The sequence below is a fragment of the Cebus imitator genome, unplaced genomic scaffold (genome assembly GCF_001604975.1).
Source record: "Cebus imitator isolate Cc_AM_T3 unplaced genomic scaffold, Cebus_imitator-1.0 Scaffold42, whole genome shotgun sequence".
Classification (NCBI taxonomy): Eukaryota; Metazoa; Chordata; class Mammalia; order Primates; family Cebidae; genus Cebus; species Cebus imitator.
Window position 1 is genome coordinate 17,694,392 of NW_016107357.1, and position 27,681 is coordinate 17,722,072.

General features: G+C 36.6%; 1 protein-coding gene across 1 annotated transcript in view; it reads left to right on the forward strand.

Annotated features, from left to right (window-relative positions):
* RYR2 (ryanodine receptor 2) overlaps window positions 1-27,681 on the forward strand; it is a 787,527-nt gene that overhangs the window by 316,395 nt on the left and 443,451 nt on the right. The window contains exons 5-10 of the mRNA XM_037737814.1: window positions 5,314-5,328; window positions 10,070-10,144; window positions 14,458-14,536; window positions 17,080-17,192; window positions 26,294-26,393; window positions 27,056-27,152. Of these exons, the coding sequence (XP_037593742.1) occupies window positions 5,314-5,328; window positions 10,070-10,144; window positions 14,458-14,536; window positions 17,080-17,192; window positions 26,294-26,393; window positions 27,056-27,152 (479 nt within the window). The remainder of the gene's footprint in view (window positions 1-5,313; window positions 5,329-10,069; window positions 10,145-14,457; window positions 14,537-17,079; window positions 17,193-26,293; window positions 26,394-27,055; window positions 27,153-27,681) is intronic.

The following is a 27,681-nucleotide window of genomic DNA, read 5'->3' on the forward strand; positions in this document are numbered from 1 at the left end:
GTGCAGTAGTATCTCAATCTCGGCTCGGCTCACTGCAACCTCCGCCTCCCGGGTTCCAGCAATTCTCCTGCCTCAGCCTCCTGAGTAGCTGGGATTACAGGCATGCACCACTATGTCTGGCTTATTTATTAGTATTATTATTTTTTGTATTTTAGTAGAGATGGGGTTTCACCATGTTACCCAGGCTGGTTGCAAACTCCTGAGCTCAGGCAGTCCCGCCCACCCCGGCCTCCCAGAGCGCTGGGATTACAGGCCTGATCTTTCTCCTTTTCTCCCTCCCTCTCTCCATCCCCTTTCCCTTAATCCCTTCCTGCCTTCATCTCCTTCCTTCTCTCCCTCATCAATATCTCTTTGAGCAGCTGTGCATCTGTTTAATCATAAGCCCACTGAGTTATCAAATGCTGCTTGTTACACTTTAAAAGAGAAGAAAACTTCTGAGTACTGAATAAGAAAGTAACTAATGGTCATTTCTATGTACTCCACCCCCAGCCTTTTTCTAACCTGTAGCTTTGGTTTCCAATGTGGAAGCCTAGGATTCAGGTCATGAGTAGGGGTGAAAACAGCAAAAGGATGAAAGAGACTATGAAATTATTGTCTGTGAAACATTGTCTGTAGACTGAATGATGTCTTACACATGTAGTTTCTCTTAAAAAATATTGGGATGCTGTTGGAATTGTTAAAATTCATAATCATTTCAAATGTTTCTAACCAGAGAGTTATTTAAAAATGCATTTTGACACATGGCTGCCATTATGTGAGGACTTGCAAAATGCTTTCATGCCGTCAAGGTTCATTCATGTTTGAAATGGTTTTTAAAACTATATGGAGTCTTCTGCAATCTGATATGGGCAATTTTTTTATGTGTAGGTGGTGATTTGAATATAGGGAAATCTTTATTTGTCTTCAGGACATTATTATCCATTTGCCCTCTGTAGAAATCAATGTGTTGTTTTTGATTTAAAGAAATTCTCTATCGAGACAAGCTGGGAAATGAAGAAAGCTCTAGATGCCTCTTCTACTTCATGTTTAAGGCATTTATGCAGCTCTTTGCTTTATAAATGTGTCACAGAGATAAAATGTGAGAACTTATAGTAGCTTATTGGAATGACTTATTTTTCTTTACCCTTCTAAAGAAGAACTAGATAATTATATGTACATATATATGTGAAATTTATTATTCTCAAAAGAAAAGACATTCCATTTAACTACTGTCTGTTCAGAGTTGTTAAGTTAAAAAAAAAAAAAAACAGTTGCTACAAATCTGCCAAAAAATAGAATGAATTCTTTTTAGAAGTACCTGCATCTCATATAACTAGATTCCTGTGATGGTCATTAATATGAGTGACACAAGGGCATTTCAATGGAATGTTTTATGTCCATAATTGCTTATTCATGGACTGATAGACAAGCCTCTTTCAGATGATTTCTGTACCTGTAATCAACATGTCTGTCTTTTCAGAACATCTTGGACATTTTCAGCAGGGGAACCCTAGAAAGTCAAGCATTTCCATAGGTTATATAGAGATACTTTTTAAGACAGGGTCTTGCTCTGTCACCCAGGCTGGAGTGTGGTGACATAATCACAGCCCATTGCAGCCTCAACCTCTGGGGCTCAAGTGATGCTCCAACCTCAGCCTCCTAAGTAGCTGGGACTACAGGTGTGCACCACCATGCCTAGCTAACTTTTTAATTTTTTTGTAGAGATGGTGTTTCACTATGGTGCCCAAGCTGATCTTGAACTTGTAGGCTCAAGCAGATTCTCCTGCCCTGGCCTCCCGAAGTGGTGGGATTACAGGCATGAGCTACTGCACCCAGCCAGATAGTTTCATCATAAGTTGAGGTTTTTCAACCTCATATGCTATTAGATAGTGTATATTGATACATAGCTACCTAGAAATCCAAGTTTTTGGTGGTGAAATAACTTTCTTTCCTCAACATAATGAAATTTACCTGCTATTCCCTCGCAAAGGAGAGGTTACCAATTGGAGAACTATGGAGAATCTTAGCATCTTGATACATGGAGAGGAAAAGATGACAAAAAGGCTTAAATTTGATATATATTTTGTGTGCAGAGTAGGGTATTTTGCCTCCTTAGCAGAAACTTCATGCTAGAATGACTTCTGAGGCGATTCTGAAATTGTTGCGTTTGATAATCCTTTTTCATGGCAAGTCCACAAATGTTTGGCGCTTTGTCACTAAATCCTTATCTACATAATTTTTGAGGAGGCATTTCAATAAAAGTTTCTTTTTAAAGTTCTAAGATAGGTCTTTAAAAGTGTTACTTTTTAAAAATCAGTGTTTAGTTCATTAAACTGAAATATCAGTTTTAAAAAATCAAGGTTGAACTGAAAGCCATCATTAGGATGGAGGAGCTTTTCCACATCACCCGAATTAGTTTTCTTCTTTGCACCAAGAACAGATTAAATATGCATTCTCTTGAAATCCAGTATTCATTAGCAGTTGTCAGAGTAAAGTATTGCTATTTGATTTTTCTATTCATAATCATTTGCATTTGCTAGGAAAATTCCTTAGGTCTTTTAGATCTACTACACTGCGTGGCTTATGCTTATAGAGAAAAGATGATTCTGCTTCGTTTTGTCATCCTTTTGCCACCCAGGGCCATCTGCGTGTGAAAATGTAGCGAGAGCAATTTCTCTTCCTGGCTTCCATGTTAATGGAGCATGTGCCTTCAGCTTTTGCTTGTATTTGGAGCTTCCTCTGATCTGTCAATTCTGGATTAATCTAAACCTGGGATGCTGAGTTACTGACACTTGCAGTTTTAGCCTAAAGAACCAAAATTTCCACCTTTGTGTTTCTGTGCAAATTGATCGTCATCCAGAAAGTTCTAAGACAGAAAGCAGGTTGGAATCCATGCTGTGTGCCTGTCCTATAATTGCCCATATAGTCATCCCTTACTCTATTTTGTGTAATGAAATTTTAGCTCTTGTCTATTGAACTTCTCATGAGTGAAATACATCAAATAGTTAATTTACTAAACTTACTGTAAGCAGAAAAATTACATTCTTCACACCCAAAGAGGCTACTTTCTTCAATATTTATCTTTTTGTGTTTTTTTTCTACTTTCCATCATATCCATTTTTAAAGGATTTTTGTTGTTATTTTTTGGTTTGTTGCTTTTATCATACAGAAACAGTGCTTACATTGAATTAAAGTAATATACTCATCTTTTTTGTTTTAATGCACTTTGCTTTCTTCTTTGCCCTTAATTGATCTTTTTGAATGTTTCCTGATGCTATAATTTTGGTAATATCTAGCGCTTAAACTAAATTGAACAAGAAACTATTTGTACAGAGAGTTAATGTCAATAATGCCACGAAGACCACAAATAATCTTTCATGTTCTTGATTATCTTTTGAAAATGACGTTTGTGTATTACATCTGCTCTTCTTTCTCATTCTACAGAAGGATATTTCAGCATTTGCTAATTTTCAGTAGTCATTCTGTTTTATCGTGTATGCAGATTGCTCTCCTCTGTGTCTCATTCTTCTAGCAGTCAGACATGACTTAGCAATGCAGAATAGCAGACCTCAGTCGCTTGGCTTACCACTCTTTTTTATTGTTAACATCCTAGTTTTAAAGCAATTCAACTTAGATACCTGACAAAATCAGGCTGAGAATGTTTTCTAAAGAAAAGTCTCCCATACCTAGCCTAATTTAAGAAAAAAGTCTCATAAAGAAAATATCTCTTACAAGCCATGTGCTATACCAAAATGTTAGGTTTTTGTGTTTCTTTGAAAAAGGTTTAATAATGATTTTGCCTAATTCTTTAGTGATATCTCTACCATTAGTGAGTCACATGTAGGAATATGATTGGTCAGTTTTCAACATGGAAAGTAAGTTTTCTAATATTATTTATGATTAATATCAGTTATAAAAATGTAACTAAACAGCCTGTATTTTCTAAGCCAAGGATGAAAGCTTCTTTACAGTTTTTCCTTAAAATTGCAATATTGAAAATAAGAAGATTAGTTTCAATAGAATTTCCCTTTAGTAAGGTACATGTTACTATGTAAATATGTTTCAGGGAGAAGTTGTAATATCTACAAGTATCTATATTAGAAAACTTTTCCTTACTGTTTTTCTTACAAGCAGTGTCTCTTTGCATATTTTTTTTCCATAGGACTTAGACATCAACCTGACAACTAAATTCAGCCCTAAGTTTGGAAGTACATTTTTTTCTTTTTCATATTCTTTCATCTGTGTAACTCTCCTAGGAATAAGAAGTCAAAGAAACTTTAGAGGTCTATAGAAAAATGAAATTATTTGGCCGGGCGCGGTGGCTCAAGCCTGTAATCCCAGCACTGTGGGAGGCCGAGGCGGGTGGATCACGAGGTCAAGAGATCGAGACCATCCTGGTCAACATGGTGAAACCCCGTCTCTACTAAAAATACAAAAAATTAGCTGGGCATGGTGGCGCGTGCCTGTAATCCCAGCGACTCAGGAGGCTGGGGCAGGAGAATTGCCTGAACCCGGGAGGCGGAGGTTGCGGTGAGCCGAGATCGCGCCATTGCACTCCAGCCTGGGTAACAAGAGGGAAACTCCGTCTCAAAAAAAAAAAAAAAAAAAAAAAAAAAAAAAAAAAAAAAAAAAAAAAAAAAAAAAAGAAAAATGAAATTATTTGTAAATACGCATATACACACGTACATACATACACATGTATACACATTATGTTTTGTAGAAAAAAGGGCTATTATAATTTATGAAAGGAGACTGTGTCATTTTAAGAGAAAAAGAAGTGTTTTTGTGATTTTTCTTTGAAATTCACCTTTCACAATATTCACTGTCTAAGAAATTGCTTACTGTTATTTTGCATGAAATGAGAGACGCTCATTGCAGCATATTAGTTTACAATCTACCTTACCTGTTTTAATCTATTGTTTTTATTAAAATTGGTTGGGTTGCTGTTTGTTTCTATCACTACATTTTTATGCAAAAGATGAAAGTTTGTTTTTTTAAAAAGCATTTTCAGAGGACCAATTTTTAAGATTATATCTTTTTGGTGCTTAAATAGGTTGTAAATGAAATCACTCGTTAAAGTAGAGCAGCATGTTTTCACAGAAAAAGGAAAACTGATGTAAAAACATTTTTAAAGAGTTTTGCTTGCTACGGCTTTCTCTAGCATGTAGTTGATACTAAGTTTTGCTGCGATAACACAGTGAATGTTTTTTATGTTCATTGTTTATGTAGCTCCATTTAGGATAATGGAGTCTTTATAAATAAGATATATTTTTAAGTAAGTCTTTGATATCATGTATATTTAATGTTTCCTCTCTTTTCCTTATGCCCCTACAGAAATTCATGATGAAGGTAAGACATCTTAATAAATATGTGATGTATATATATAGCAGATATATTACTATATATGGATTATATATGTATATATATGCATATTAGTATATCTGTTATATAACAGATATATATATATATATATATACAACTATATGTCAGCTATATATGTATATGATATTTTATATGTTTTATGTATGGTTATACAGATGTGTTTTACTTTTGAATCCATGTAACTTTTCTTAACCTGCTTTTAAAAAGTTTTTAAAAATTAAACTTTGGAACTTTTGAATTTAGATAAATCACATGTTTAGATTTAGCAACTCAACAAACAACATTTGACATTTTTGGGTCATATTGTAACATATTACATTTAATTAGCTAACATTAAGAATTTCTCTTATTAAAACAATTTTAATAGCTTGCCATTTAGAATGTTCACTGTGGGGATTATGTTGACTTTGCCTTTACGCGCTTTTGTATGAATACAATGGGAAATTCTTCTACTGGGAAATTAGGAGAGGCACCAAGAAATGACTTCTCCTTACTCCAAGAGAAGTGACAATAGTTCAGCCAGCCCCTTTTCATTTCTCAACTAAATTGGAAAGTGAAAAGATTGTAAAAATGGACAAATAAAAAGAAAAGAGTAAAGCATGTGGACACGTCATTGAAGGAATACGTAAGGACAAACAAGAAGACCTGAATATGGTGATTTTAGGATACATAATAGAAAATTTTCATTTCATTTTTGTATGCCCCCTACACTTCTCCCACAACATTTATGGGGTTTAATTTTTTTTTATCTTAAATGGCAAAAAAACAATGGGTAGGTAGAAAAATTTATTGATATTCAGTTAATAAAGGCTTAATAGAATTTATAATTTTGAAAGAAATAGACTATGAGAAATATTAAAATTCCAAACATAAATGGAAAAGATTGCTTTGAAGAAAGGAAAGTATGTTCTTGCCAGTCTGTTGAATTTTGTGGTTAAATCCATCATGTTTTATAAAACTCTGAACCAGATGCATTGAGGGACACCCTAAACTGGACCCATTCACTAACAGTAAGAATTTGATATTTTGGAAGGGATTACAGAACAGAGCATTTTTTGAAGCTGTCTGTCAACCAGGACATGGAACATGTTCCAGAATTTCAAATAAGTCGAGCTTTTATTTTTCAGTAGAAAATATTATGATTACATTATGAAGAGAGGATGTTAATCCCTGAATTAGACATATCATGAAACAATAGTTTGGGTTGGAAAAATACTTAAAAACAGCAGCAAAATAGGAGTATTTCCCCTCCTTGCAAATACTAAGAACTAACTTATGATTTTGGGTTGGAGAAAATTTAGGTTTTCATGCTAAATCTGCATTTCCTATATTCATTTTATCTCATTCTTAATCCAGCTGTACGATACTGTACGGGCTTCCCTTTGCGGAAGGGTGAATGAAATGGTCGCCTGAAACAGACATCTTAAGGTCTCTTGTGAGAACAAATGGATATAAAAACCAGTGCAAATAGAAAGATGATGTAGAGTTAGTTAAAACCAGGTGGTATGCCTAAAATAATTTAATTAGGCCCCCAGTTCTTTTAACTTCGAGGCCAGAAGGCCAACAGTTGTTTTCACACTTGCAATGGATGATCTGGAAAGGTTAGAATTGGATGACGGGGAGGGCATATGCATGCAATTATAGTAATTTAAGTCACTTACACGGAAAAACATACTGAATTTAATCTCGCTTTCACCTTTCAATCATGCTTTGCTTTGGGTTTCATATGGAAAAGGCATTAACTTCTTAGACCCAGATGGATGCTCTCTTGTTGTGGGAGTCTATTTTGCTAAACAGTGATGCATTAGGACTTTCCTAAGCCTGATCTGTTCCCTGAGGAGACTTTCCATGAAGGCACCATCCCAAGTAAGCCAGTCCATGTCCAATGGATGTCTTGACAACGTTGCACTGGCCTTTTCAGGCAAATTTATCTTGAACTGAGGCCAGGATTCTCAATGATTGTTACAATCCTTCTGTGACCCTGTTGTGTGATTCACTACTTATTTTAGTTTTTAAAAGACAGGGTTTTACTCTGTCACCCGGGCTGGAGTACAGTGGCTTGAACATAGCTCACTGTAACTTGGAACTCCTGGGCTCAAGTGATCTTCCCACCACAGCCTCCTAAGTAGTTGGGATTACAAGCATGAGCCACTTTGCCTTGCTCTGGACTGCCTGTATTTAAAAAACACAGAGCCAAAAACAAAAAAAGCAAACCAGAAAGAACAAAACACAGAGCCAGTAACTTTCATGTGTGTGTAAACCTCTTTAGTCATATATACACACACACTTACACATATTATGTATAAATGAAATATGCAGGCAAAGCTTTGTAGTAAAAGAAGCACTTTCTGGATACCCTCAAGATCTTGTCCTTCACTTAAAAAAAATTTTTGTTTTGACTAGTGTGGCTGTTCAAGTGGACTTTGTAGCTTTAGAACTGAAATCTGGTAGGAAAAGGTGAGCTTCTTTCAAAGTAATTCAAACCAGACAACGTAAATAAAATTGTTCTTGGCCACAAAAATCAAATGTGGTATAGAAAAAATAAGCACTCTCTAAAGAGAGCCTTATTCTCTGAAGAAGTATAACTTTTCAAAGTAGACTTTTCCCTTCTCAGTTATGTGAAAAAAAGTGATTTTTTCCAGCAGTTTTTAATACCTTTTAATATCTGTTTTTAGAATAGTTGTGAATTTTTTCAAGCAAAATGTAAAGTTATTTTAAGAAATTATATGGAACAATAAAAATGTGATATATGATTAGTAAAAAGGTTATAATAATATTGGATATTAAAGCATCTTTCTGCACTTCTTAAAGTACAGATCAGTGTCATCACTCTGATCCCCCCATTTTTTTTTTTTTTTTTGAGACGGAGTTTCGCTCTTGTTACCCAAGCTGGAGTGCAGTGGCACGATCTCAGCTCACTGCAACCTCTGCCTCCTGGGTTCAAGCAATTCTCCTGCCTCAGCCTCCCGAGTAGCTGGGACTACAGATGCGCGCCACCATGCCCAGCTAATTTTTGTATTTTTAATAGAGACGGGGTTTCACCATGTTGACCAGGATGGTCTCGATCTCTTGACCTTGTGATCCACCTGCCTCGGCCTCCCAAAGTGCTGGGATTATAGGCGTGAGCCACTGCACCTGGCCAAAAAATTTTAAAGACCTTCTTTTCCTGCAAAAAGAAGTACAAACTTCTTGTCATAATATTTTATGCCTTCCATGATCTTTCTCTGATCTAATTTTATAATTCCTGTGAAGTTTTTCTATGCAACCCAACACTAAAATCCCATGATTGCCTCCCCTTTCTTACATACCTTGTGATTATATACCAAGACCCCTTTGTACATACTCCTTAGCCTGACGCGGGCTTCCCCATACCCAGTTTTTCATTTGACAGTTGTTTATTGAGTGCTTACCATGGCCTGACTTCACGCTCAAAGCTGGGGGCGAAATGATGTTCAGGACAGTGTCATTATTCTTGAGGAGTTTTCAGTCTGATCAAGGAGAGGAGGGTTCTTGAGGTGTAGAGTGTAAGGCCAATATACGGGTATATAACTAGGGCTGGAGGAGGATGGGGAGAGTGACTAGCTTTGAGGAAACTGGATGAGGCTTCAGAGAGGAGGTAGTCTTTAGTCTGAGTTTTAAAAAGTAGAGGGGAAACAGTCTGAGTATAAATGGGTCCATGCAATTCAAACCTGTGTTGTTCAAGACTCACATGTACATACGATATGTAAAAATTTCATTTCATTCTTTAAAGGCTTTTAAATTATAAAATCAATGTATATTCTATACAGTTTGGAAGTTACAGAAGAAAAACCATTCAATTATACGAATAGGAAAAAAACTGTTGGAGGCTTTCTTATTAAAAAGGTTTACAAGGCAGAGGAGACTACAGAGAGGCAATGTCATGTTCTGAGATGGGGCGGCAGGAAAGCAGTGTGGCATTTTCAGGGAAGGGAAACTGTTTGGGTATGTTTGGAGCACAGGGCGATTGAAGATGAGGCTAGAGGTGATTGAGACAAATGTCTCTCTGTACTTCTCAAAGTGGTCTCTGGACCAACAGCATCAGCATCATCTGGAAAATTATTGAAATGAAACTTCTCTGTATCTACCCCAGACCTACTGAATCAAAATCTCAGTTGTAAGGCCCAGGAATCTGTGTTTTTACAAGCTCTCTAGGTGATTAGCGTACTACAATTTAAGAAGCACTATTCTACTTCATGGAAAGGGATTAGACTCTCTCCTGTAAGCAATTGGGAGGAATGAGAAGCTTTTGAGCCTGGGGGCGTGTTATGATCAATTTTGTGTTTCAGGAAGACGTATTCATTGAACCAACATTTATTTAGTGTTTCTTGTATGCCAGGCATGCATGTAGGCACCTGGAATACAGTGGGGTACCATGGTTCCCACCCAATAATAGGAAATAGATTATAATTAAGTATACTATGAATAAATAACTCTAAATTATAATTATTTACTGATACCAAGTTTATTTTTCAAGAGCTGGATAAAATGCTAACCCCATAGTAGAGGTTGCATTAGCTTTATTCCAATGTACGCATTATTTCAACAGCACTTTGTTTGTCTGTAAGTGCTCTTAATGCATTTTTTCCTACTAACTTTCCTTTGAGAACAAGAGAGTATTTTATCGACTTGGTTAAGTTACTCCTTTGTGTTTTTCTCTTTGTTCTCCTTTTTTTTCTTCTCTCTAAAGACTGCTCAAGGTGGTGGTCATCGAACACTCCTCTACGGGCATGCCATATTGCTGCGCCATTCCTACAGTGGCATGGTGAGTACACCTTTTATTTCACCTCCCTGTGGTCATGCTGATGCATTTGGGGATACACAGTCAGAAAATGCTGGGCGCATCATTTCTGCAGTGGTATTAATGAGCTTGGATGTATATGTTCTTTAATATCTTTGTACCCTTGTTAGTTTCTCACGTAAAAGATGAAAGCTCACATGACTTTTAAGGTCCTTTAATTCTATCATTATATGATTACCATTTTTACTGTCTTACTTTTGGTAGAGTACTTTTAGGAGGAGACAGGTGTAAGAGTCAAATAAGAGATATTTCTTTTCTGATTTTGTTTTAAGGGCTTCATTTATTAGAGAAATGAGATATCTTTACTGAAAGATCAGATTTTAAAAATGTAGTGAGGTCCACTATTAATTGTACTCACTAACTTGTTTTTCTTCTTCACTGGGCTTCTCTTTTCCCACAGCTGCTCCTTCTTTCACCCCATTATTCATCAGGCTTCTCTTGGGCACAGTTTTCTCATTCTCTGCCTCATATATGTGTATATGTGTAAATACGTATATATGTAAATGTTTTAAATATATATTTTATAAATACTTTAATGTATTCATAGATATTACATATACAGCTGACCCTTGAAACAACACAGGAGTTTGGGTGCCAATTTCCTGCACAGCAGAAAATCACATATAAGTTTTGACTCCCTCAAGAGATAACTACTAATATCCCCCTGTTGACCAGAAGCCTTACCGATACCAGTCAACATATATTTTGTATATGTATTATATACCGTATTATAGTAAAATAAGCTAGAGAAAAGAAAATACTAAGAAAATCATAAGAAAAATATAGTTTCTATACATTAAGTGGAAATGGCTCATCATAAAAATCTTCATTCTATTGCCTTCGTGTCAAATAGGCTAAGGGGGAGGAGGAGAAAGAGAAAGAGGAGGAACTGGTTTTGCTGTCTCAGGAATGGTAGAGGGGGAAGAGAATCTGAGCAAGTGGGCCCATCAGTTCAAATCTGTGCTGTTCAAGGGTCAACTGTATATAAAATATGTAAAAATATGTACAAGTTTCATTCCATTCTCATGAGCTTTATTAAGTTATGAAAGCAATATATATTCTATATGATTTGGAAGTTGCTGAAGAAACATTCTGAGCACACTAATCGGAAAAATCTGTTGGAGGCTTTTAAAAAAAGTTTTAATCTCTTTCGTCTTTAAGGTTTGTTTGTTTTTTAACATAATTGAGATCTTACAACATTATCAAATTTATATCCTTTTGTATTTTGAGATAGGGTCTTTCTGTCACACAGGCTGGAGTGCAGTGGCGTGATCATGGCTAACATATCTTTGAACTCCTGGGCTCAAGCAATTCTCTGACTTCATCCTTCTGAGTAGCTAGGACTACAGGTGTGTGCTACCATACCTGGCTAATTTTAAAATTTCTTGTAGAGATGGGGGTCTAACCATTGCCTAAGCTGGTCTTGAACTCCCAGACTGAAATGATCCTCTTGCCTTGGCCTCCCAACGTGCTGGGATTTTGGGCATGAGCCACGGTGCCTGGCATCATTTTTTCCCCTTTTATTGTAATATAAGCATTTTCCATGTTGTTTAAATTGTCAACATTATTTTAGTGACTACGTGATAGTTCAATAGCTAGAATATTACATAATATATATAATGATATACTGATCATTTCTTTTAAAAAGTAGGTGATTCCCATATTATGTAAACTGTTCTAAAGCCAAAGGTTAAGTATCAATACCGCTGTCAAACAAGCGCACACAAATTTTCAATCTCAATCATGGATATTTATGTGATAACTTGATTTTAAATGTTTATTTAATGCAATTCAAAAGTATAGGATGAGAAGCATGGGAAATACATAGACATGATTTTCATGATGATTTAATAATATCATTTCTATTAATGTGTTATCACATAAATAGGTCAGATAAGAAAACGTGATTATCTTAGCAACTGCTGGAAATGTCTTTAATAAAACTCATTGCTCATTCTTAATAAAAACTAAACATTGATTATTTCCTCAGTGATAAAGAATATCAGTGTCAAATCAGTAGTGAACATTGTAATTGTGAGACACTGAAGCCATTTTTTAAATCAAATTAACTAAAATAAAAATATGTTTTCTCTACAATTGCTAACTAACATTGTTCTAGAAATTTTGGCTGACATGTCAAGATATGAAATAACATAAAACAGTTTCGTAAAGTGGATGGATATAAGAAAAATATGTAAAAGCAATTTGTATGAATAGAATAGTCACATATTAAAATTTCATGTAAAGAATTTCACATTTTACAGCAATCAAAACACATAAACTGCATGAAATAATAAACGTGAAGGTTTCCTTTAAGACAGCTACTCTCTACACATAATAGTTGGGTTAAGAGCCTGAACTTGGTTGTTAGATTTGGATTTAGTCTCAGTTTGCCACGTGCTGGACAGCCTGGGATATTTTCCATAATTAAGCTTGTAATTATATTGGAAAATTTTATGTATTCATTAAATAAATATTATTTGGTATCTCCTGTGTGCCAGATACTGTTTTAGGTCCTATGGTATAGTAGTGAGTAAGACCAAGTTCTTGCTTTCGTTAATTAACACTTGGTAGAGTAATCATAGTATCTATCTCAGAGTTACTGGGAATACTAAGGGGAAAGTGTGTGTTAATAGTACAGTGCCTAATATTGTACTGTTATTGAAAAATATTACAAAAGGCTTTAATAGGAATCACTTTGTTTTTGTATGGGAAGTCTGATTATTGCAAAGTTGTTACCCTTTAAAAAAATAAAGGCAGATGTTAAGCACAGTTTATATATAAAGTCTATAAACCTAGGGGATTATCATGGGCTGCCTATCTTGAGGTCAGACTGATACTTCTGCTGTGGCTAAAAACAGGTTTAGGGACCCTGGAAGCCTCTTTACTTTAACCTTGGGAGCCAGAGCTCTTCAGTTAAGAGTCAGAATCAGAGTCTGCAGGTCTACTTGGTTTCACATCCCCAAGGCACTGAATTCCACCTGACCTACCAGCATATCTGACACTGATATGCTGGTTCGTCTGCCTTCTCACGCTCACAGACACGCACTATGGGCCCTATACCATAATGGGAAATTTCTAGCCTTTGCATGAATTGTCCAGTGATTCTAGAGGGGCTTGCTGGCAGTGCAGTTGCTTGGTGACAGTACCGTACTTAGCGTTCCTACCACGTTCATCTTTGTGTCTCTGTTCTTACCACACTTTGTGGCATGGGGGGTGGGAGCAGTAGGCTTTAAAAATGGTCCTAAACTTTATGTTCAGGAATATACAATTAGGAAAACCTAAGGGTGGGAAGAGTAAGGAGATGATGGTGTTGCAAGAGTTTGATTCCTCCTGCAGAAATGCACGTGTATGTAGACACATGAAAAACCTCATTTTAATGCAGTGATACTCTGTGCACCAAAATAAATTCTAGGTGGATTTCAAAGAGTTAAACATTTTTTAATGAAAACAAAACTAGAAGATAAAAGAGAATAGTTTTCAAATTTGTTTGGGAGAAAGATTTCTAACTGTCAGACTGCATTGTACTTTTGCAGATGATCATGAATATCACATGAAGTTAGAGATGTACAAATACATCCCCAGTTGCTTGTCTTCCTGTACTGACAGAGAATATTTCCTTAGCCTTTTATGAGAGGAAAAGGACTACAATTCCTTTAGGATCTTGCCCCTAATGCATGCTATTCTGCCTCACAGACATTTAAAAATCTGGGCTTTGTTCAGAAGCATCCAGATTTTCAGGAAAACACTGAGCATAGCAGGGATAGATGGTGGCCAAATTACAGGCAGAATAAGTCTCTGCTGATGCGACTATAAACCTTAGTAACGGCCGGTTGCAGTGGCTCATGCCTATAATCCCGGCACTTTGGGAGGCGGAGGTGGGAGATTGACTGAGTCTCGGAGTTTGACATCATCTTGGGCAACATAGGGAGATCTCATCTCTGTGAAAAAAAAAATTTAAGCGGGTGTGGTGGTGCACACCTGTGGTCCCAGCTACTTGGGAGCCTGAGGTAGGAGGATCGCTTGAGTCTAGGAGTTCGAGACCAGCCTGGGCAACATGATGAAACTCCATCTTTACAAAAAATAAAATTATTATCAGGCATGGTGATGTGTGCCTGTAGTCCCTCAGCAGGCTGAGGTGGGATGATCACTTGAGCCCAGTAGGTTGAGCTGTGATCATGTCACTGCACTTCCAGTCTGAACAACAGAGTGAGACCCTGTCTCAAAAACAGACAAACAAAACCTCTACTTACAACTACTGATTTTGTATTTTTTAGTATCTGTGCTGCCTGTCCACTTCCCGGTCTTCAACCGATAAGCTGGCTTTTGATGTTGGCTTGCAGGAGGACACCACAGGTAAGCACCTTGTTCTGAGATGAAGCCTTGTTCAGAGAGAGCCTTGCAGGGATTGTATTAGAAGAAGCCAGAAAATGATACAAGGGATGAATGTTTTTTTTGGATGGAGTCAGGAAAAAATGTTCTAATGGAAATTTTTCCTGGAAGAAGGAAGTGTATAACATTTCTCTTGGGTATTTCCACATCATGAGTTGGATTTTCAAACTAGGCTTCAAACCGTATTCTTCTTGTAGGTTTGGATAGAAAACTAGTACTTACTGCATGATTTACGAGGTGTTAACCATGTTAATGTGCATTAATTCATTTATGAAGTAATTCTACATGTCTCTCTCATATTAAAAATGCTTTTAAGTCTGAAAATGCAACATACTTGATTCCGACATTCAAATATAAAGGCCAAAAATTAAAGTCTCATTCATTTTTCTGCCCACAGGGCATTCTTTTACGTATCTGTCCAAACAGACATTCATTTTCAGATTTGTGAAACAAAAATTTCTGTATTAACACATTTATTTTTGGGGGGAATCAAAATAGGAGAACACAGACTTTATGTTCTTCTGAATACTCTGTGGACTTTGCATTTACTTCATATACCCCTAAAAAACTGGAGTGTTTTGTCTTTTACAATGAGCATGCATCACTTTGGAGTTAAAAATAAAGACCAAGTAGAGTAAATAATGGAGGGAAATAGTTCAACTTTTATTAAGTTGTTACTTTCAAGCGTGAGATCAAGCTTTCCTCTTACTCCACTCCCACTGTTTACAATATTTTCCCATATTCACTAAATTTTTACGAACAACAAAAAGGTAAAAATAAAGCTATGTTTACCAGCCTGATAAACTTTTTAATAGACTAACACATCATCCTGTAGAAGGAATTCCAAGAACCCCAGGCACCAGAAAGATAAATAAATATATTATTCTGTTTTTGTTCTAAATAGGCTCCGTCATTCCTCTGTATTGTTGCTAGTTTTATAGTTTTCTTATTTTAATTAAGGTATTTCAGCACACAGTCAGATGAGAAAGTTATCAGTTCTGTCTTCAAAAGAAGTAAAAGACAGACACAACCTAGAACTTGTTTTCATTCATTGAGAAGATTGTGTAATAGTCAAAACAAGTCAACGTTTCTCCCTACGTCCTGATTCTCTGATGCTACTCTATTTTTTCCCACAGTTTTCTATGTCTTTTGAATTTCTCAGTTATTTATTGTATTTATTATTTGTTGTCTGCCTACCTTTATCAGAATTAAACTCGCAAGGCAGGTAATGTTTTCTTCCTTGTTTCTGGATCTATCCCAGCCACTAAAGCAATGATTAGTCAATAGCGAGTGCACTATAAATGTTTGAGTAAATGAATGAAAAACTACCTGCAACTGTAAACATGTGAATTATATGAATGAAGATAAAGAATTCTGCCAGGTGATATTCAGGTTAGATTATGGTTTGTATAAGAAAAGCACAGATTACATCTTGACTGCAGGAATACTTACAAAATATTATTTGGTAATTCATTTATTCGTGCATGCAAAATGAATTTGTATTGAGTGCTTATAGTATGCTAGTAGGAGCTGAAGAAACCTCAGTAAACAAAACATACCAAGCCCCACTGTCAGGAATTTGCATTCTGGCATTGAGGAATTATCCAAGAAAAAAAAGAGTTATGGAAAAACCACAAAGTTGAGTGAAGGGAAAGAATGATAAATGATGACAGATGTCATAAAACACTACTCTCATTCTGGGATAGCAGCTGCATTTGGGTCTTAAAAGGTATTATGAACAGAGTGAATAATGGTGTGCTGAAGCTTATATGTTAGGCATTGGGAATGAAGAGTGAAGGAGAGACATGTGTCTCATGAGGCATATGCTTGTCTTGTCCTAGAAGAAACTGGTTGATGTAAACCAAGATCTTTTATAATTCATTCTTCAACAGAAGGATTCTCTTATATGTTACCTTTAGAAGAATAGTAAACATCACATTTTAAAATAACAAAAAAAGTAAAAAGGGGACAGGATAGTACAATCTTTAGATGACAATACTTTTCATCCTTTTTTGAGTCAGTATCCCAAAACACTACCAAGAAATTTTTCAAAAAGTTTTTATAACCCAATTGTCACATCACAAAACCCAGAGTCCTTATGAAAATTTGTTACATCACAAAACCCCAAGTGCTTATAAAAACAAAAGATGATTTTACAGAAATCAGTTGAACAATGTAATGACGTGTGATTGTATAAGAATTAAATCAGATCAGTGTGAGTGGAGAATTTAGTCTTACGTGAGTATAATTAAATATCCTTGTAAAGCAATACACAGTGGGAGAAAAAGACATCAACATTCCCAAAGAATCACACCCAGTTTCTGTGAGAAGAAGATTAGCATCTTTTCCTAAGCTAAGTCTTAATTCTTTATCTTTTCATGGAGTAAGAGATTAATGTGCATTAATTCCAGATTTCTGAAAGTTGTGTTTTTAGAATCACTGGCAAAGAAAGTAGATTTTAATTAAGAGGAACTTTTTTTGTGTTTCACATATCCATATCTCTGCAGGTGAGGCTTGTTGGTGGACCATACACCCTGCCTCTAAGCAGCGATCAGAAGGAGAAAAAGTAAGAGTTGGAGATGACCTCATCTTAGTTAGCGTGTCCTCTGAAAGGTACCTGGTAAGTGTGAAAAGTAGGATCATTTATCCGGTGATGTACTAAATGACAAGTCAATAAAATGATCTCTTTAAGGTTTATATTGTAGATTATCTATGAAAATTGCTTATAAACACTCCTCTATCTCTATTAGATTACTTATAAGTAACTTCCTAAATAGAAGAATAATGTGATGTAAGTGGAAACATAGCTTACCAGGTTTGTTTAGGCAGGCTTCCCTCATGACCTTGAGATGCATGTTAATGATATTGATTGTACCCTTTATTAAATTACTTTATTAATAGAATGTAAATGCAGTCTAATCAGGATTTTAAAATTCCATGTCTTTATTTTCTGCCTGATGCAAAGGCTATATTATTGAGGTTGTGATTACCTATTTTGATATTTATGAAAGCAAATTATCATGTGAGAAACACTTGCCATGTTAAGAAAGGAGAAATAGACAAAATTAGGAACAGTTTGAAGTCTACCATTGGCATTGCATTGTTTCAAAGAGTAGGGACTGGAAATGGGAGAATGAAGAAAGAAGTTTGTGTTTAATCATTAAATGCTGAATTAGTCCATTTTCATGCTGATGATAAAGACATATCTGAGACTGGGCATTTACAAAAGATAGAGGTTTATTGGACTTACAGTTTCATATGGATGGGGAAGCCTCACAATCATGGTGGAAGGTGAAAGATGTGTCTCACATGGCAGCAGGCAAGAGGCGAGAGCTTGTGCAAGGAACTCCTCTTCTGAAAACCATCAGATCTCATGAGACTTATTCACTATCATGAGAACAACACGGGAAAGACTTGGCCCCTGTGATTCAGTTACCTTCCACCAGGTCCCTCCCCAACATGTGGGAATTCAAGATGAGATTTGGGTGGGGACACAGCCAAAACATATCAAATGCGTTTTGAACTTTTGTGGTGAGGTCAATGTGTATTTAACTTATTAAGTAAGTTGTAGTTTTGCCAGAGAATAGTCCTATACAGAAGTTTATAGTGAGTTGAAATGAAGATGTGAAGGATGCCAGAGCAAAATATTCGTTTTGTTTTGAGGTTGAAAAGTGACTAGATATAAAATACCTCATTTTATATACAGAAATGACTAACTAGGTATAAAATGAGGCATTTTATATCTATTCAGTCACATGACATTTTATGTAAATATTCATATGAAAATATTTCCATATGAATGTTCACATGAATAATTCCAGGCATCACAGTGTATGATGATTGAAACAAAAATCTGAAATAGAGCATGTGGCAATTTAGTAGATACTGGGTTATAGAAAGTGTTTTACCACGACCGTGAATCAAAATGTAGTTCATGTGTTACTGGTTTAGGGTTAAGTAAGTAGTTGGTACCCCTTTGTTCTATGAACACGAAATAGGGTCAGTTTGAGGGTGTTGTATGTCAGTTTTGGTTTACCAATACATTTAATTCCAGATCTGAAACACTTCTAGGAAGATTGGTTTTATGTCGTTTTACTTGCCTTACAGAAGAGGTAGTGATGAAGACTAGGAAATGGTACAGCAGTGCCTCGTGTAACTGACAAACTATTAAATAGAGTGTCTGATATTGCATAGCTATAGGGAGGCCTGGAGCATTTCTCTACTTTTGTCCCTTAGCCAGTGTAGGTAGAAATAGTCCCCATGCAAATTTCTAGGACAATACAGGCGTGCAGACTGTAAAATAACCATTAAGCTCTTCCTATATGCATGTGCTAGCTATGTTAAGGTGATGTATTTTGATCAGATGTGCAGTTTGAATTGTAGTTGTACCTGGAAACCCATAGCAGTAGAAATCATTCATGTAGACGTTTCAATATATAAATTATACACATAGTTTTTCTTGATTTTGACATAACTTTGAGTTTCGTTGTTGTTGTCGTCACTGTGTGCTTCTGCTGTGTATCAGAATTTATTTGACAGAATAACGTCATTACGCGCTGAAAAACTGAAAATTCAGACCTCACAGGGCCAGGACTTTGAACATCTGTTCTACAACTGCCTTTCTGAGAAAGCTGTCTCATTGTGTGAATTCTGGCTTTCTCGTTTGTAAAATGCAGTTGACAGTAATAACAATACGTAGTGCCAAGGTTATTGTGAGGAGGCAGTGAGATGATGGATTTAAATATGGGCTGAATTAAAAAGCACTATAGAAACGAAAGTAATCAGAATGATGGTGCTTGAGGTTTAACTCCTATGGAAGGACATAACCTCATGATTAATTCAAGTTTACGAGTAATTTCCAAGCTACATTTTATTTTATTTTCTGTATTTTTTGAGACAGGGTCTTGCCCTGTGGCCCAGGCTGGAGTACAGTGGCTCACTGCAGCCCCAATCTCCTACCTCCCCAGTCAGCCTTCCAAGTGGCTGGGACTACAGGCAGGAACCACATTTGCCCAGCCTATGCTGCATACCCAATTATTTATGTTCTCTTTCTTGGCAATCTTTTGTATGGAGCTGCAAGAAAGCAGTCAACCAGGTTGTTAACATTTTGCTTTCATCTGATAATGAAGTCGTTGCTTTTATTGTTCATCTCTGTGGACCTAGCATATAGCAGAAACAACAGGAAAGGCCAGGGACACATTATTCATGCTTTCTATTCTCAAAGAATTAGTGGAGAAAACAAATCAAACACATATGAAGCTGTCTGAGGACATCGTAAGACAGTAAGTACACATTACAGTGTAGGTTAGAGATGCTGAAGGATCTTCCTATGGGTATAGAGATGGTGAATTATTATCTTACATTCCCACCGTGGTGGATTAGTAGCAAGTATATGAAGTGCTATGGTGTGGATTCAAAGACTTATATGGAGGACTCAGTGAAAAGGATCTAGAGAAATTGAAAGATCAAGAAGTGAGTTCATAAAAGGACTTTGGGATAGACAGAGGGATTTGGAATAGTCTATAGAATAAACCCTGAATAACTAAAGATGAGCTGTATATGTATTTTTTTTGTTGTTGGTATGAAGCCCGGCAAGTATTAACCTGGGTCAATCATGTAACCTTTTGAAACCCTTAGTTTCTTCATCTGGAGACTGGGGGTTAATAAAGAACTTAACTCATTGGGAGTGATGAGGATGAATTGCGGGAATCCAACAAGCCTCATAATTCTGTGAATGGCACATAAAAATTGCTTAGTAAGTTACTGTCACTATTTACCTGGGAGATTTGTGCCTATTAAGAATGGTTAAAGAGGCCGGGCGCGGTGGCTCACGCCTGTAATCCCAGCACTTTGGGAGGCCAAGGTGGGCAGATTACTTTAGGCCAGGAATTCAAGATTAGCCTAGCCAAAGTAGCGAAACCCTGTATCTGTTGAAAAATGCAAAAATTAGCTGGACGTGTAATTTTATTTTACGCCTGTAATCCCATCTACTCAGGAAGCTGAAGCAGGAGAAGAATCGTTTGAAATGGGGAGGCAGAGGTAGCAATGAGCCGAGATCATGCTACTGTACTGCAGCCTAGGCGACAGAATAAGACTCTGTCTCCACTCCCCTCCTCTCCCCCCAGAAAAAGAATGGTTAAAGAAACGGCAGATATTTAGCCGGAATAAGAGATAGTTGGTAAAGAAAGAGTGAAGGAAACATTATAGGTGATATTAAATAAAAATCTATCATGTGAAAGCAAGGTTCCTGTTCTGAGGAGATGCTGATGTTGTTAAAAATAAGTAAGTTTAAAAATGTGTATGATAACAAATTAGTTAAAACTAACTTCTAAAGATAAACATTTCCAGTCATTGATTTTACAGCTCCTTAGTCATTGATGTCTATTGACCGATGAGCTATTTTTTTTCACTAACAGTGGTGGTTAAACTAAGATTAAACTCATAGTGTATGGGGTACACTAATAAAGCTTACAACCATTACAATGCTAAACTGGTGAAGACTGGTTTAGAGGCTGGTTTTCACCTGTCCTCTGAGAAGCTGCCTTCTGGATAGAAGGGGAGGCTGTGGTCAGCACCTGGGATTGCTCCTCTGTTGTCTGCTTTGTATACTGAACATTGAGGCACAATTTCTGAGGTATAAAGAAACTTAACCTCTAAAAATGGTTGTAAACGCCTTACCCAGATAATTTCTTTTCTCATTTTTGCCGTTTTATATTCTAATGTAAAAGGATATGTTAATCTTCTTTTCAAAAATACCCACAAGGAAATAATTTTTTTGCCCATATTGAAAAATTGTCTTTTCTTTTAAAGAAGGCTTTAGCAACGCACCTTAAGAGAAATAGACAATTTAAAATAGAGAAAACATGGCCAAGTAGATATTACTGACTGAATTTATTTGAAACTAAACAACATAAGGCTTACAAAACAATTTTTTCTGTGTTAGGTGCAAAAATCACTACAGTATGCACAAATGTTTTCCATTTGTGGATTGGATTGTTTGCATTGGAAATGTAGATTTCCAACTGTTTTTCTTCTGATTGGGTTACTTAATGAAACAGGTCAAGTTTTTCTGATCTGTGAAAACATTGGCAAATCAACTGATTCAAATCTATTAGGAAAAGCAGAATGCTTGATCTAAATGGTGATGAAAAATGCTTAAGAGAAAGCCATTCTAGGGTTCAAAAAATTTACTTCTTTCTTACCCACCTCTAAATTTTTAATAAAAAAATGTAGATAATTATGGGTTGCACAATTGCTGAATTGCCTCAAGTTGCATGAAAATAATGGTAAAAGAGTGATCATAAATATTTTCAAATGATTTATTCCATGAACCAATTCATTTTTGATTAATTTGCCTCGAGCCCTTCTTTCCTCTGTGGCTCAGGTAATGGAACCATAAAATATTGCATGTGGAAAGAGCATCTGTTTCTCTGCCTCTCATTTTTTTTTTTTTTTTCAGAAGAAAAAACTGATGCCTGAGGAGTAATGTGACTTGTTTACTTATGTTTCCTCTCCCTAAAATGACAATTTTTTCAGAATATTGCATCACCAGGGCCCAAGTACCTGAAAGTTTAATAAGAGATGAACAAAAAATGAATAAGTGCATCAGATAAGGGTTCAATTCAGAGATTCTTGGTACGAAGTTGTTGTACCGTGGATTTCCATTGCAGACTGATAAAGCTTATTGACTTCATCATAAAAATGGTAAAACACATAAAATAAATACGTAGGATCACAAAGGAAACGAAAGGTATCGAAATATACACTGTGCACTCCAGCTTAAGAACTCCTGGGAGGTGATTTATCATGTCCCTTCCATTTCTGAGATATTGTGCTCCTATGATATAATGTCTTGTTACTCTTGGATCAGCAGTCTTGATTGATAAACCCCTCCATCTACCCTGCACTCCAATCTCCTTTTTTTTTTTTTTTTTTTTTTTTTTTTGCCTTCTTTTTTTTTTTTTTTTTTTTTTTTTTTTTTTTGAGATGGATTCTTGCTCTGTCCCCCAGGCCTGGATTGCAGTGTTGCAATTTTGGCTCACTGGAACCTCCACCTCCTGGGTTCAAGTGATTCTCCTGCCTCAGCCTCTGGAGTGGCTGGGATTACAGATGCCCACCACCACACCTGGCTAATTTTTCTTTTTTTTGGTACTTTTAGTAGCAATGGGGTTTCACTGTGTTGGCCAGGCTGGTCTCAAACTCCTGACCTCATGATCCTCCCACCTTGGCCTCCCTAAGTGCTGGGATTACAGGCATGAGCCACTGCACCCAGCCCCCATCTACATTTGTAAATACAATATCCTCTGAAGGTTCATGTGTATATTAGAGCTTGAAAATCATGAATCCTAGGATCAAAGTGAGACCAGGGTACCCAGAGACTGGTGCCCAAAGCCTCCGTACTGCTGTTGGTAGATTGAAGCTACCATATTATTGGGTAAATTATGCAGTGGTTATATATTTCAGCCTAAGGCCAACTTGGCTTTCATCCTGTGCCAATGTCTGTTTTTGCTTTAAGGATAGCTCATCTTAGTTTCAGTCACTGAAACTGTTGTTGCTTTCTGAATATTGCATACCACAAGCCTGATGTGATGTTCTTTTTACCCAGACTTCCCTTTGCTGTTTAAGCAGCAAAATTTGAAGTATTCAAAGTAGAATATTTTCTTTAGAAGAGTAGACTTTATTTAGAGAACTTTATATTCCTGTAATGTGATCTTAAGGACATATTTAGGACCTTTTCCCACAGATTGAAAGTTTCATATGTTTGATTCTCTCATATTTATTATTTATCTTTAGGCATAGATATGATTTGGAAATTGCTTTTTCCACTTCCCTACCCTGCTGTAAACTCCTTATTGCCTTAAATACAAGGTCCTTGGTCTGGCGCTAGCCTTTGTCTGTGGACCTGTCACTCATTCCACCTCTTAGCGTGTGTGAAGCTCTGGGCTGTAATGTATGTCCCTGTATCTCCACCCTTGTGCTAACACTCTTGTCTTCAACACATTCCCCTTATCACACATTTCCCTTCTCAGAACTTAGAGGGCCAGGGGTCCAACCCACTCCTGATAGCAAGCTTTCTGGTATATTAAAAATAAAAATCCCCAAATTGCTTAACGAAAATTTTTGGTATGTTTTAAATGTTTGCACATAGCACATTAACATTAATGCATGTACTCAAATCCAATGTATGTATACACTTGTTTGGAGACAGCATCTCCAAATATATAAATGTGATACTCAGGCCAAGTGATCCTACTGGCTCCCTCAAGGCCCCTAACCCATGAGAAACTCTGCTCTCATTTTGTTGTCTAGAGTGTTCTCTTCTTACAATTCCTGTAGCACTTTGATTAAGGTTCACACATTTTTTGTTGTTTGTTTGAATTTCGCTCTTGTTGCCCAAGCTGGAGTGCAGTGGCGCAATCTCATCTCACTGCAACCTCCAATTCCAGGGTTCAAATGATTCTCTTGCCTCAGACTCCCGAGGAGCTGGGATTACAGGTGTGTGCCACCATGCCCAGCTAATTGTTTGTACTTTTAGTAGAAACGGGGTTTTACCATGTTCACTAGGCTGGTCTCGAACTCCTGACCTCAGGTGATCTGCCCACCTCTACCTCCCAAAGTACTGGGATTACAGGCGTGGGCCACCATGTGTGGACCGACACACATTTTTTAAGGCTTTTTCCCACATTCCATATCCTTTTATTTATTTATTTTTAATTTAATTGGTATATAAGTTGTTGGTACAAAATATCACATGTAGCCCACGCATATACATATATACATATTTATGAGCTACATGTGATATTTTGATATATGCATACAGTGTGCAGTGATCAAATCAGGGTAATTGGGATATCTATCACCTCAAACATTGCACACCACACTTTTTATATACTGAGGTACAGCATTTTATGTGTATATTTTACTCTTTATGAGATTATAAGCACCCTTGGGGTAGAGAATGTGTACTATTAACATTCAGTGAACCCATGATGAATTAACAAATGATGCTAATCTATTTATCATAATATTACATGAGCTTTTACTTGGTCACAAAATATAAGCACGGGTATTTTGAATTATTTTCAGAGTGTGATTAAAATCAGTATTATTCACATAGATACGTGTGTGTGTGTGCATGTGCACGTACATTTTTTACACTAAGTCATTGAAATAGTATTTATGGAATAAATTAAAACATGCTTTTAAGTTTATGATACTTTGATTTTATGATTTTAGTTAGCTTCTGCACATACATGTTTATTGAATAACACTGCCAGATGCTAGGAATACAGCTGTGAACCTGTATCACGTAGCTTCTAAAAGGGCAAAAGAAAATAAGCCCAGTAATTTCATTGTGTGATCATTGCTTTGAAGGGAAATATATTTTGCTTGTTAAAGCAGATGGGATGTGATTTCTGTAAATGACTAAATAGTTTTAACATATTGGAGAAGAAATTGAGTCAATAAAGGAATCTTAGCTGGGATTACGTGTAAGAATGACAGATTGAAGTGAAGAAGAAATTGTACAAAAGCAGGCAGCTAGTTGAGGTTGAAGAGAGGACTAAGCAAATTACTGCTAAATCTTATGTATCAACTGGTAAACTTTCAGTCTTACTGATTGGAAAAATTACTCAGAAGTACTATGTACCTATCACAGTGTCAAAAGTTTCTTTGATTTTATTTTTAAGAGAAAGAAATTGAAAGACCTCTTCTTGATGGTGACTTGAGAACAGTATCTTTATGTTAAAGAGACCCCTAGGATTTTTAAAAGGCCTGTGGAGTACACCAAAGGTGACTGCGTCAGGCTGTGACTGATCTTCCTCCAACTGAGATGATCAAGATTACTGGGAAATTTCTGGTCTGATTGAAGTCTGTGAAAACTTGGGCTTGCATCAGCATTGGCAAAGTGTTGTAGAAACATTGCAGGGATATTGGTGGTGTTTACTGAGAAGACTCCACAAAAACTGGCGGTTGCTCTATGTAGTTTGAAATTCTAGAGTCAGCCAAGTAATGGTTAGTAAAATAAGCAAGGCATATGGTTGTACTCATAATTTTATTTTTCTTAGTTAACATTTGATAATTCGGTCTTATGGCTCTAAGAGACATTAAGTATGTTTTATTTGAATATGTTTCTATTTTTAAGAAGGAAAATCTGAAATTTGGTAGTATCTGACTTTTGGAAGAAATTTATCTCGGTTTTAGATAGCTTTTAGGAAATATCGCCATCTAATGGCTGTTGTATCAAATTACAGATAACAGTTCCTGAAGGACTCAAAGACCCCGTAAGGTGCCTAAGGACTTCATAAAATGAAGACTCCTTAAAATTAGCCCAATAGATTTTAATTATTTTGTCACCAAAAAACTGTAAGAGTGTGATATGCAGAAAACCTGATTATAATTTCAAGTGCCCATTTTGTTCATCAATAATCCTTAAAACAAAAATAGCATGTTTCAAATAAATTTATTTAGTATATTCATTTATACATATTTTGATTATTGACTTAAGTCAGTAACTGTTAGAATGAAGCTTAAAAATTTCTAAATTCAGAGACGAACTTCTTTTCTTCTGACTCGTTTTTTGATTCTTGGATGACAGGTTGAAACAGATGTTCTCTATGAACATATCCAAATCAGCAATGTTAAGTTTGCATTGCTAGCAGCGTTTACATGTAACATCTTACCAGAGCCTGAAGTGATGCCTCCTTTTGCCTCTTGATACAGCACTTGTCTTACGGCAACGGCAGCTTACACGTGGATGCTGCTTTCCAGCAGACTCTCTGGAGCGTGGCCCCAATCAGCTCAGGAAGTGAGGCAGCCCAAGGTAAAAATCCACTTCAATTAGAAGGCCTGTCCTTGATGCACAGTTGACAGTCATCTTTGTAATTGTGATAATGAGCTGATTGTTAGAGCTTTTTTGTGTGTGTCTAAATATTCTGTAATGCAGATACCTGACATTTGAGGATCTTGTTTAAATTGCTGTTTTGAAAATGAAGCTTGGGTAAAGATTAATCTTCCCTTATGTTTATGCAACTGTCAGCTTCTGTTTATTTGTCTGTGTCTTCTGTGATAGTCTCCTTTGGATTGTTCTCTTCAATTTTTTGACCTCAGGGTATTGCCTAGTTGGACTAATGTCAACATTTCTTGTTTTCTGGGGTCGGCTGGATCATGAATTTTATAACGAAGCAGGGTTTTCTAGGGAAATATCTGCATATGTTCTGGTTATTCCAACTTACATAGGTTCACATCTGATTCTATACATGTTTTTATGCTTAACAGAGGATTTTATGTGTTTGAGGTCATGTCTTTTAGTGGGAATTTCCTTAATTGTAGGACTTGGGTACCCGGGACTCAGAGGGAGCGGTAGACGCCGTCTATCTCTGTGACCTTGGCCAGGTCCTTAAGACTCACTAGAGTAGATGATCTGTCCAGCTATCAACATCTGACCCTGAGAGCCCAAACCTGAATGATTTTTAATCCTTACAGGGTATCTCATTGGTGGTGATGTCCTCAGGTTGCTTCATGGACACATGGACGAGTGTCTCACTGTCCCTTCAGGAGAGCATGGTGAAGAGCAGCGGAGGTTGGTACCCGAGCTCAGTGCCTTGAGACTTACACTATTTTGCCTTGATGTAATGTTTTCTAAAAAAAATTAGCAATCCATCTGTTCAGGCCATTGGCATTATACAAGATGGGCTACTGACATTCATTTGTTCATGGAAGTTTTCCATTCGTTGACCTCCGTAGCTTTTTCTCATGTAATGTTTCTATTACCTACCAATAGAAGAACTGAACATTTTTGCATAATTAAACATATTAAGAAATACTGAACAGGCAGGTGCAGTGGCTCATGCCTGTAATCCCAGCGCTTTGGAAGGCTGAGGTGTGTGGGTCACCTGAGGTTGGGAGTTCGAGACCAGCCTGACCAACATGGAGAAACACCATCTCTACTAAATATACAAAATTAGCTGGGCTTTGTGGTGTATGCCTATAATCCCAGCTACTCAGGAGGCTGAGGCAGGAGAATCACTTGAACCTGGGAGGCGGAGGTTGTGGTGAGCTGAGATCATGCAATTGCACTCCAGCCTGGGTAACAAAAACAAAACTCCATC